This window comes from Arachis duranensis, chromosome 3, assembly GCF_000817695.3.
Source record: "Arachis duranensis cultivar V14167 chromosome 3, aradu.V14167.gnm2.J7QH, whole genome shotgun sequence".
NCBI lineage: Eukaryota > Viridiplantae > Streptophyta > Magnoliopsida > Fabales > Fabaceae > Arachis > Arachis duranensis.
The window spans coordinates 467,943-480,806 of NC_029774.3; the positions used below are offsets into that span (position 1 = coordinate 467,943).

The 12,864-nt window shown below is 36.7% G+C and overlaps 2 protein-coding genes across 2 annotated transcripts; both read left to right on the top strand.

Annotated features, from left to right (window-relative positions):
- The first annotated feature begins 29 nt into the window (after positions 1-29).
- On the top strand, positions 30-5,688 carry LOC107476432 (nucleobase-ascorbate transporter 12). The gene is made up of 10 exons (XM_016096238.3): positions 30-846; positions 948-1,045; positions 1,206-1,376; positions 1,591-1,691; positions 2,399-2,534; positions 2,659-2,709; positions 2,832-3,119; positions 3,790-4,024; positions 4,331-4,617; positions 5,164-5,688. Exons 1-10 carry the CDS (start codon positions 339-341, stop codon positions 5,383-5,385), a joined length of 2,097 nt encoding a protein of 698 aa, XP_015951724.1. The 5' UTR covers positions 30-338; the 3' UTR covers positions 5,386-5,688.
- Positions 5,689-6,330: 642 nt separating this feature from the next.
- On the top strand, positions 6,331-8,009 carry LOC107476433 (arogenate dehydratase 3). The gene has a single exon (XM_016096242.3). The coding sequence runs from the start codon at positions 6,574-6,576 to the stop codon at positions 7,852-7,854; it is 1,281 nt and encodes a 426-aa protein (XP_015951728.1). The 5' UTR covers positions 6,331-6,573; the 3' UTR covers positions 7,855-8,009.
- The last annotated feature ends 4,855 nt before the right edge of the window (positions 8,010-12,864 follow it).

Genomic DNA, 12,864 nt, shown 5'->3' on the forward strand with positions numbered 1-12,864 from the left:
TTTAAATGAATTTGTTGAATTCCAGCTTATACTTTTGTGGTTCCACCGTTTCCCCCGTGAGATACAAGACTACCAAACACGAAACAAAATTAAAACACTTAATCATAACGCGCTTTTCAGCTCCAACTAAAAAAATCTCACCACACACACTCACTTCACTTCACTTGGCAGCTCAAACATACTCTCATTTCATCGCCATAACTTTCATTGGCGCGGAAAACAAAAAACCCTAAAACAGCAACAAGAAAACCACTTCTTGTTCTTCTTCTTGCTCTGCATTGCACCTCCGCTCCCAGATCTGCAAGCTATGCTTCACTGACCTTCTTCTGCTTCCCAACATGTCCAATTCTGATCCCAACCACCGCAACCGTCCTCCCTCGCCGGATGCCAAGCCATTGCCCCCCTCTTCGTGGGCCAAGAAGACGGGATTCAGGCCTAAATTCTCCGGCGAGACCAATTCCACCGACTCCACCCAGCTCGCGCTCCCTCCCAGGCCCTCACAGCCCGCACCCGCTATCGCGGATCTAGAAGCGGGCCGGCCTCGGGCTCCGGCAAACGGTGTAGCGCCGGCCACCGATAAGGTACCTCCAGCGGCTCCTGTTCCGGTTCCGCCGAAGGATCAGACTCCGAAGAAGCGGAGAGATTCCGACGGCGGAACCAAGGGGTCAGTGCCAAGCACCAACGGCCAAGCTCCGCCACCGGCGACGGCGGCTGCTGCGCCGGTGGACCAGCCACAGCATGCTAGGAGAGCGTCGAGGCATGAAGAAGTAGTGGATGTTGAAGACGACGGGTTTGTGCCTCGGCACTCTCACATGAAGTACGAGCTCAGAGATTCACCTGGTCTTGGTAAATTCTTGTTTTGTTTACTCTGTGGAATTATTAGTTTTTTTTAGGGTTGATAATTTGATATATTTTGACGATGATGTTAATTGTTCTTCTGTGTGTAGTTCCAATTGGTGTGTACGGTATTCAGCATTACGTTTCGATATTGGGTTCGTTGATTCTGATTCCACTTGTAATAGTTCCTGCAATGGGTGGCAGTCATGTGAGTGTGATTTGATTTCAGCTTTCAACTTTAGACTTAGTTGAATTCTTTACTTATTTGTTTATGTTTTTTTCTAAAAAAGAAAAAATGTTGAAGTCTATTTTTTTGCGGCGAAGTTGTTATATGGGGTACTGTTATTCTGATGTGTTAGTGGTTTTAGGAGGAAACTGCTATGGTGGTATCAACTGTGCTCTTCGTTTCTGGTGTCACTACACTCCTGCATATTACTTTTGGGTCCAGATTGCCATTGATACAGGGCCCTTCTTTTGTATACTTGGCTCCGGCTCTTGCTATCATCAACTCGCCAGAGTTTCAAGGATTAAATGGAAATGTATGTATCCTTTGTCCATTTCTTTATGTTTTAAGATAATTGTGTCTGTTTTCTTTTGTACAATTGTTCGTCCAATGAAATTGAGTAGTTTCTACTTTATAGTTATATATAGTTATTGAGGAATTTGAGTTGTCTTAAAGATTTTCTGATGGAATAGTTGAAACAAGTTAAAAATGGCAGCTGATAAGGTTTCTATTTCTATCTCGGTTTGCAGAAGTTCAAACACATAATGAAGGAGCTTCAGGGGGCTATAATCATTGGATCAGCTTTTCAAGCTCTACTGGGATATACAGGGCTTATGTCGCTTTTAGTAAGGTATGCACGTGTTTGTGTATTCTTTTGCATGTGTGTGTGTGTGTGTTTGGGTAAGGGGGGGTCTGTTTGTCTTTTTATGAGTACATGCTTCATCGTCTGACCAAGCAGTATGCATTGTTGTGGATTAGGGCTGTGTGCTATTTAGTTCTTAGTTCTAAAGCCTATAGATTTATGAAATTTGAGTAGAAGCAATTATAGAGGATAATCTGTGAAGAAGAATGCTGTAAGAATAAGCAAAAACATTTAGATTTAGTGATGTCATATATATAGTTGATAGTATTCTCGCGGGGGATATTTGAATTGGGATTTATGTTGCAGTTGCAGACCTAAAATTATTTGTCGCCTTCCCCAAAAAATGTTGGGTTGGTTCAATATCATAAATCTGGTTGTCATAAAGGTGGATAAGTTATTTCTTAGGTTGGTTGTCATTAATTAAGGTTTATAATTGATTTCTTAGGTTAACAATATATTCTAATCCAAAATCAACAAGCTGTGATTAATTTAGCTTATCTGATTAATTTTTCCACTTGGCTCCTTCCCGTCTACATGCATCACTCTTCCTAATTTTTATATTTTTAAATAAAAAATATGGAGCTATGACCTGTTACTTTCCTAAGAACTTCAATCACTCTTCCTAATCATTTTATGTCTTAGATTTTCTGTTCTGTGTAGCTGATAATGAACCTCATTTTATGATCTCCTTTCAGATTGATCAATCCTGTAGTTGTATCCCCCACTATTGCTGCTGTTGGACTTTCATTTTTCAGTTATGGTTTCCCAATAGTTGGTACATGTCTTGAGATTGGTGCAGTACAGATATTGGTGGTGGTTGTTTTTTCTCTTGTAAGTTGTTGAGTTCATCTTGAATTTTTATATCATTATTTTATTATTACTTCAGAATCCCTGTGTGTATGTTCATGTTATTGCTTGAGCATTTTGCTAATATATTATTTCTTGTTCTCTGCAGTACCTTCGTAAAATATCTATTCTCGGACATCGCATATTTCTAATATACGCGGTAAGCTCAATGTTAAAATATCTTTCGGTTACTCTTCAGTAGTTGAAACAAAAGTTTGTGCGACTGCAACTGACTTATTCTAAACATGATGCCTGTTTGCTATTTCTCCCTTTAACTGCCAGGTTCCTTTGGGTCTGGCAATTACATGGGCATTCGCTTTCATGTTGACTGAGGCAGGGTTGTACAACTACAAAGGGTGCGATATAAATATACCTGCATCAAATATGGTTTCACAGCACTGCAGAAAGAATTTTTCAAGGATGAAACATTGCCGGGTTGATACTTCTCATGCACTGAGATCCTCTCCATGGTTTAGATTTCCTTATCCACTACAATGGGGTACACCTGTCTTCCACTGGAAAATGGCTCTTGTGATGTGTGTGGTTTCTGTAATCTCATCTGTGGATTCGGTTAGTTTCTTGTCTCTTTTTAGCTCTGGTTCCTGGTCTGTATTTTGTTATCTTGATTTAGATTAACAATGATTACAATGCCTTTAACCTTTTATTGGGGTTGTCTATATGAATCAAATGATACTGTCCTATCTTAACTTTGAACATGTCAATAGTTTAACTTTCTTGTGTTAAGTTAGAAAAACTAACCATCCACTAGGTTCTATTACCGCAGTGTACTAGCAGGTGATGAAAGTTGCAATTGCTATTCAATTATGTGTCATTTCATTTTAGCTGCAAGCTTTTACAACAATGAATGTAAATGGGAAGGGGAAAAAAAAGAAAGACCAAAAGAGCCTGGTGGTAGGCTTATAATTTATCAGATTGAAACTAGAAAACAGGGGTTGTCAATTTGTAAGGCATTTTTTCAGTCAGTCTCTATTTATTAATTCCTTATTTCGTTCTCATTTGTTTAAACTATACTGAAGAGTAATGTAGTGCTTTCATGGTATGAAGTGTTAGAATTCACAATGTGATCAGTCAAATAATGTGGTACTGATTTATCAGATTAACAATACAGTATATCAAAATTTTACTGTTCTTTTACTTTTTTTTCCCCGTTTTCCCTGTATAAAGGATTAATAAATCATTATACTGTGGTGTTGATATTCATTTGCTTTAAACTTTGTAGGTTGGATCATACCATGCATCTTCTTTACTGGTGGCATCCAGACCTCCAACTCCTGGAGTTCTAAGTCGAGGAATTGGTTTGGAAGGTCTTACAAGTGTCTTGGCTGGTCTCTGGGGAACTGGAACTGGGTCGACAACTATAACTGAAAATGTCCACACAATTGCTGTGACTAAAATGGGAAGCCGCAGGGCAGTTCAACTGGGCGCTTGCTTTTTAATAGTGTTGTCTCTTGTGGGTAAGTCTTTTATCATATTGTTCTTAGATCTAACCTTCACGAAATGTACATTAAGCCATCTCAGAGGCTATTGGTTCTGCACATAAATAGCCTTTTAAGAATAATGTTCTTTGAGAAGCTAATCTTTGAGACTGTAACTATATATATTTTACTCTGGAAAGCAGTTTGTTTTAGTTTGAAATATTCAATGTATCATGTTTGAAATGATGTGCATATAAATATATAATATATATATTTTTTGTTCTGTCACTTGTAGAACTTCTTTTCATGCAATCTGTGTTTACCTATGCTTATGCTATACAACAGGTAAGGTTGGAGGTTTCATTGCTTCAATTCCTGATGTCATTGTTGCTGGTCTACTCTGCTTTATGTGGGCAATGCTTACCGCATTGGGCTTGTCAAACCTACGGTATAGTGAGGCTGGAAGCTCTCGGAATATCATTATTGTTGGGTTATCATTGTTTTTCTCTCTTTCCATACCTGCCTACTTTCAACAATATGGTCTCTCTCCAAACTCCAACATGTCAGTGCCGAATTATTTCCAGCCTTATGTTGTGGCTTCTCATGGACCTATACAGAGCAAGAATGGAGGGGTATGTCTTTCTCATGTTTTAACGAACCTTATGCTTGCATTCTTGGTGTCAAATTTTGTGAAAAAGATATTCAGAAGTGTCATTGTCTATTTCATCTGTTGGGGTTACTGCAGTAGATAAAATTGTTTCACTGCCTAAATATCTGAGTGATTTGGTGAATGGAAGTAAACTAAAATAATTTTCAATAGGGAATAGTTATTTGCAGTTTTCTGTTATTTGGTTTTGACTGTATATTCCGCATCATTGACATTCTCCTGCCTGCTCTTATTTAATTAGTACTTACGGCATAATCATCTTTTCTTTTTTTCCTTTTTTATTTCATTTTTATTTTACTGGTACTGCATTACATCTTTGTATATGTTTATATTTTAATATGTGGGTTCATGTGACTTGTGAATTCAAGATTCGGTGAAAGCTACTATATATATATATATAGTTTTGCAATGGGCCTGTTCGTTTTGCACTTGAATGCTTTCTCTAAACTACTATGCTCCAGTTATTCAGGGTCAAGTTCCTAAAATAACACGATATTGGTTCATTTTGCAGCTGAACTATGTCTTGAACACGTTGTTTTCACTACACATGGTGATAGCGTTTCTTGTTGCTTTTATCCTGGACAACACTGTTCCTGGCAGTAAGCAGGAACGTGGGGTATATGTTTGGTCAGAGGCCGAGGTTGCTAGAAGGGAACCTGCTGTTGCGAGTGACTACGAGTTGCCCTTGAGAGTTGGTCGGATTTTCAGATGGGTGAAGTGGGTTGGCCTCTGAAGAACGATGATCTCATGGGCTGAGATTTTCAGTCTTTCAAATGGCTCAACTGAGTCTAAGATTCACATGGTTCTGTTGGGCTAGTGATGGATATTAGTATAGGTCATGTTACAAAAATCAATTTGTGTACATTGGAGATCTCCAGAGGGATCTATCCGTGTTGTAATTTATTAGATTAATCATTGTATCTAGTTTTGATTCATCAAAATCTCCAGCTGGGTAACTTTTTTGTTTTGTTCTTGAAGCGGACTATAACAAATCATTTTGAATGTATATATACACATTTTTTTTTTGCCGGTTTCATCCAGCTTCATTGTAATTCCTACAGGAAGCAAGGTTAATATTATTGTTGGGTTATCGTCTCTAGTGGAATCTGGTATATTTGAGGTTCATTCATGGAGCATCGAATGCCGTCTTATTGGATGAAAAGTCACTAAAATCCTCTGTTCTATTTCTTATTTATTGTTCGAAGAATGTGATAGAGGAAAATGTTGACCACACATTCAAATCATAAGCGTTAACTTTACCATTCTTGAATTTTGGTGTAGTTTCTATTTTGTTAGGTGTCGGCTTTCAAATGTTCAAATAATACTGATAATAATACTGCTCCAATCTCCAAGTGATATATGTGACATCACACTAATCACCAAGAGTTCATGTCATCAATAAGCACCCACAAGCCACGTGAAATCCCTTCATTTGTAGAAGAGCCATGTGTGTTTTTATGCTATCAATTCCTAAGAGAGTTTTACACAACTATGATTGAAATCCTGGAATATTTCACCAAAACATTTTGCTTTTTCGTTTCCCCTTTTTTTCCTGGCAAAAGAGGAAACATCCAAGCTTGAAAGCAAATATAAACTTCCCATTATAAGTCAATATAAAATACTTTAAAAAATTAACAACGAAGGGGACCTATTAGTAGTAACAAGGAATAGAAAAGAGAGAAGAGGGGGGTAGGTGTGAGATTGACCAAACCACCTTCACACGCACACACCATACCCTCAAAATTTGTCACGCACCAATATTTAAACCCTGAACTCCGCATCCATTCTTTTCTCAGCTTGAAGTTCCCTTCTCCTAGAGAGAACTCCAAGCTAAAGCTACCTTATTCATAAGATTATCACCTACGTTAGATTTTCCATTTCACCCCTACTCTTTCTTCTTAAGTACCAAATTGGAACAAAAATGCACACTCTCTCACCGCCGTATTCCAACGCACTCAGCTACCTCCACCGGGGGAGTGAGCCCACATTTCGAGTCGTTCCAACCCGAATAACGGTTAAATGTGGTTACGGGTTCGAATCATCAAGCTTCTCGCAGGGAGTCGGGTCAACCCGAACGGACTGGCAGAGCGCATGCGCCATCCTATCCAGCAAGGTCGACTCTCAGAACGAGGATTCAAACCCCGCAGCTGCCGGAGAGAACATAGCCGCCGTGAACGGCCACAAATCCGCAGTAACAGACCTGAACCTAGTCCACGTCAGCGGCGAAAAAACGCTTCCTCCAAAGCCGCTCACCATCTCCGACCTATCGCCAGCACCGATGCACGGCTCACAGCTGCGCGTGGCATACCAGGGAGTCCCAGGTGCGTACTCCGAGGCTGCCGCTGGCAAAGCCTACCCTAACGGAGAAGCCATAGCTTGCGATCAGTTCGAGGTTGTTTTCCAAGCCGTTGAGCTCTGGATAGCCGATCGCGCCGTTCTACCCGTCGAAAACTCCCTCGGCGGCTCGATCCACCGGAACTACGACCTCCTCCTCCGCCACCGCCTCCACATCGTGGGCGAGGTCCAGCTCCCCGTTCACCACTGCCTCCTTGCCCTTCCCGGCGTCCGATCGGAGTACCTGACGCGCGTGATCTCTCACCCTCAGGCCCTCGCACAGTGCGAGCATACTCTCACCAAGCTCGGCCTCAACGTGGCTCGCGAAGCCGTAGACGACACCGCCGGCGCCGCGGAGTTCGTGGCCACCAACAACCTCCGAGACACTGCGGCAATCGCCAGCGCACGCGCGGCAGATCTGTACGGTCTTCAGATCCTGGCGGATGGGATCCAAGATGACCCGAATAACGTGACCCGGTTCGTGATGTTGGCCCGAGAACCAATCATTCCTCGCACGGACCGGCCTTTTAAGACGAGTATCGTGTTCGCGCACGATAAAGGGACCTCCGTGCTCTTTAAGGTGCTCTCGGCGTTTGCGTTTAGGAACATCAGTTTGACTAAGATCGAGTCAAGGCCGCATCGTAACCGTCCGATCCGGATTGTTGACGATGACAAGAATGAAGGGACAGCAAAGCACTTCGAGTACATGTTTTATGTTGATTTCGAGGCATCTATGGCTGAGGTCAGAGCACAGAATGCCCTGGCTGAGGTTCAAGAATTCACCTCCTTTTTGAGGGTTTTGGGTAGTTATCCCATGGATATGACACCGTGGAGCCCTTCTGCTTCTCCTTCTTCTCGGGGAGAGTAGAATTTAGCAATTTCTCTATTATTTTTTTTTTCATAAAACGTAATTGAACACATAATTGTGCCATATGATTATATATTTGATCATTGTCAAAATTGTGCAGATAATCCTTTAATATTTTGGTTCGATTCGATTTTACAGTATATATTTTTGAATTATATTTGACTTTTGTGTTTCTTTGTTTGAGCAAACAATCTTAGAATTTGGGATCTGAAATTCTTAGTAGAGCTTTTAGAAAGTGGGTTGTTGAAGGATTTAGGAGAGAGTCATTGTAGATTTTCGTCAAATAATAGTTGTTAGGTGAGGCTATGTCCTCCTTATATGATTTTCATGAAAAAATGCACTTGTCAACTAAGACAACCTACATTTTAGGTGGTTGATTATGTTTGGGATGAATACTCAATATTTTATGTTTGGACATTATTGAAGAACAAAATGTAAGTCTAGCCGAGTTGGTCTAATATAACTAAAATTAATTATAGTTAGTATTATTTTAAATTTTATTATTTAAATTAATTAGATTTAATTCATAAAAAACCTTAGATACGTAATATTATATATACATAAAACTAACGTAAAAGTTTTATGTTTAGGTTAGGGACTGTATTTGTTTGAAATTTTGTAAGGCCTAATTAATTGCTAATATATTTTCTTTTGGTAGAGAAGAATTATAGAAAAACTACCAAAAGTACCTATGAAGTTTACGAACGCTGACAAAAATACCCATAAACTAAACTAAGGAAATTAATGATGTACCCATGGAAAATGAGTTCCGTATGACAAAAGTATCTAAATCCTAATTTTTTGTTTATTTTTTTAATAAAATTCCCAAACTATCCCCACCCTCAACCTCAACTCACTTTTTTAATCTTCCATAACTCAACATGCACCTTTAAAACTTGTTATGGAATCCAAAACTATTCCTACGACAGATGAAATGAACCTTTTATGGTGGAAATTTTGAATAATAACGCAACAGAGGATTGCAGCGCCAAGATTAACAAAAGAATCAATCAATACCGATGAAGAATCAGAGAAAGAATCATAAAGGAACAGTTTTTAATCGTTTCATTTGTTTTTTCCTTTTTTTCTTAATTTGAGGGCTTTCTTTGTGTGAAGGGATTGGCGAAAAAAATGGAAAAGAGCTCACCATACTAAATTTATCTACTAGGAATCGGTCGAAGTCTTCTACCACCACCACCACCATTGATTTTGGCCTGGTTTATTATAGGAGTAGTTTTAGACTCCATGACAAAGGTTTTAAAGGTACAAGTTGGGTTATGGAATGTTGAAAAAGTGAGTTGAGGTTGAGAGTGAGGGTAGTTTGGGAATTTTATTAAAAAATTAACAAAAAAATTAGGGTTTAGATACTTTTGTCATACAAACCCCATCTTCCGTAGGTACATCATTAATTTTCTTAGTTTATGAGTACTTTTGTCAGCGTTCGTAAACTTCATGGGTACTTTTGGTAGTTTTTCCGAAGAATTATTGACTAATATCTAAGCCAACATGAAACCTCATATAGTATTGCTTTGGCTGCCTCATTTCAAATTAGACACTTATTTTAAAGAACAACGTAGCACACCATAAGGTAGTGATTTTTTTATAAACTGTAGTTTCACATGTTGATATGCCATTTTTTTTTCCATTTCCACATGATACACGTTAGTTGTTAGTACATGGTAGGTCCTCTGAAGATACAGCTAGATTATATATATTGTTTACATCCATTCAATTTATCAAATCCTACCCCACCACGAACAAATTCAAATTAAAAGCACATTGAAATAAGAAAAAGAAAATGAAAATGAGAATGAAAAGAACGTATCATAAATCTTTTGTCTTTTGTTACAATAATTGTTTACAAAGCCATAACATCAAACACTACCCTCTAGTTTCATTTAATTTTCAAGTCAATTCATTCTTGACTCTTGTGTGTGTGTGTATACACTCTAGACTAAGCTTCTGTTTCTAAGCACAGACTACTCTCTTCTCAGTTATTATTGTTACTATGTTGTTGTTGTAGGCTTGTAGGTTGTAGCCAGTTATTATAACTATTATTGATTATTAATCACATTGATTTGGGGCATGAAGATAACTGGTATAAAATTGTCACACTCAAGTTAATTAGTACGGTTAATTGTCACACTCAACTTACACACATGAAAGCAACTTGTATGTTGTATAGTTTATTATTATGGAACGTCATTAAGCGTCTAATTAATAAACAGTGCATATAGTTGTAGAACCATTAATAACTTTTTTATTCATTATGTATTGCAGAACCATTAATTATTCATATACATGTCCAAAGTTTCTGCATTACTAATAACTTTTTTTTTCATTATGTATGTAGTCAATTTTTTTACACAAATGAGAATATGTTTGTCTCGTTTTTCTTTTTAATGTTTGAGTGCGCTTGTGTTTAGTTTTGTAAACCGTCTGAACTTGACCTTATGATTTGTCAATTTGTGAAAACTTTGTCTCACCTAAAAGCTTAATGCATATAGAGACTGGAATTAATATATATAAAGTTTAATTAACAATATCTTTTTAACAAAAAGAATTTTTAAACTAAAGAGTTTGATTTAGTAATATTCTTGGGAAATATGTTACTGAATTTTAAACTTTCGGGGCAAGTCATGTCTAATTATAAAATGAAACAAAATATTTTTCTTTTGAATTTATGTTAACTAGTTACCTTTGATAAAGAGAATATTTTGTAAATAATAATAATAAATTAATAATAGTAATAAATTATAAGTACTAAATTATCTACCTAGCACATGCACGATTTTAATCTAAATAATATTCGAAAGAGCAATGCTAGGAACCAAAAGGGTATTAGCAAAAAATCAGCCAAATACCTTTGGGTGAATCCAAAATTTCTACGAGTTAATATATATGGATGTTTCTTCTGCTAAGTATCGGAATGTTTCTTTTTCATACTAAATGGATATTCTTTTATATATTTTTTGAATTTTTTTGTATTGCAAATGTGAATGTCTCTATTTCTTTAAAAATTTCATATTTTTTTTAAACTTTATAGATATTTAATTATTTTTGCTAAAATATAATTAGATGTTTCTTTTGTTAAATATTATGATGTTTTTTTCATACTAAATGAATGTTTTTTTTATATTTCTGTAATTATTCAAAGACTCCTTTTGACTAAGATCAAATGTGTAGTTTGCAATCTCTTTAATGAACCTCTTTCTCATCAGTAGAGCAAAACAAAGAATTTGCATGAACACCGATATCAGATTCTCATACATTGACATACTCATCATGAAGACCCCATTAACCATTTTGTATGAATCCATGTGCAACAGTATTACTTGCCCACAATGTCCATCCAACTCAGCAACTGACGGTACATAAACACAGGATGATCAACAGTTTTCCAACAAGGATTTGCACCAAAAGTGAAAACTATAGCTCCAAATCTCACTTGGGAATCAGTTATAAGAGACAAGGCTAGACAACACATAATAAACTTGTACTGGTAATGTAGAATATCATAACCAAAGCCACCAAAAACAAATTTTCCGCATAATGGCAGCCGCTGAGTTAGGGTTGAACGTTGAAGGTGGATCATGGCGAATTCATCGTTGGAGATTACGGAGTTCCATGAACGGCACATGCTCCTCAGTTGTAGGAGGACCCTCACTGAAAGTCTCAATAAGATTTTCCTAATCACCTCTTCTGGAAGTTCATCTTCGTACTCATGACGGTAAGAGAGAAATCTGTATGTGTGATTATAGAAGGTGGAGGTAGGTTAATGTGAGAGAGAAGAGGAAGGTATTTATAGGTTTTAATTAAGTTTACTAAATTAAATTTAAATTTTTTAAATTTTGAATTTAAAAAATATAAAATTAATTATTAATACAAATTAATGTGATTTTGTTTAGTTTTTAGCTGGTAACCTTTTGGTTTCATATACTTTTTCTACTCGAAAATAGGACAAACCTATAAATTTTTCAGAGATCAGTTAATATCAACTTAATGCATGTAAATGAAAGACCAACTAACGTATACGTAAATATATTCTTGTATATAGTTATAATAGTGCGGAATAAAAAATAAATCAATTCTGCTACGTTACTAATAGTATATCTGTCAACTTCTGTCAACTTTTATTTATGATTGTATTTAATGAAAGTATCTTTGTAGACGTATCTAATAAAAATATCTTTTTTATAACTGTGTCTAATGAAAGTATTTTTATAGATGTATTTTTTCGATGTATCTCTTTATACATATGTTTAAAATATAATAATTAACAGATAATATATTACCCTATACTTTTCCAAAATCGCATTAACTCCTTCAATAGAAATTCTAAAGAAGATCTCGGGTGTTCACCAACCCAAGGTGATAGATGTTCACATTTCAATTCTAACAATTCAAAATTGATTGCTGAAGAGAAGTAGCATAATAAGTCGAAACCTAAAATGCTTTAAGGACTTGTCTTTCGTGAGTTGATCATCATCATCGTTATTTTCTTACCTTTGTACCAACCAAATGCACTTTTTCTAATTCACGCTTCGAAACTATTTTTTAAATCTCACTATATGTTTGAAATGTTAATTACTCTATTTGAAAACATTTTACGACATCATTTCTCATGCTTTAATTTACTGCCGTGAAAGTTTTATATATGAAGACTTTGTATAATAGCTAGGGATATATTTTAATAAATAATTTATTGGATCTATTAATGCTTGAAATTGAAATATCAACCCATATATAATTAATCTTTTGTTGGGAACTCATGATTTAAATATGTGTGTTCTATTTTAATTGGTGGGGGCGGCAGGGTGGGTCGAGAAAGAGGGTTTGGTGAGCATGATGATGAAAATGGTGGTAGGTGAGGGCATATGTGTTTTTGTTATTTTCATTAATGAGCACGATTAAACTCTTAAATCTTAATTAATTATGTGACGGACACGCTCCCATTACCTTCCGCTTACGTATATGCAGGTATCTCCACTCTTTAATTTTCCCTTATTT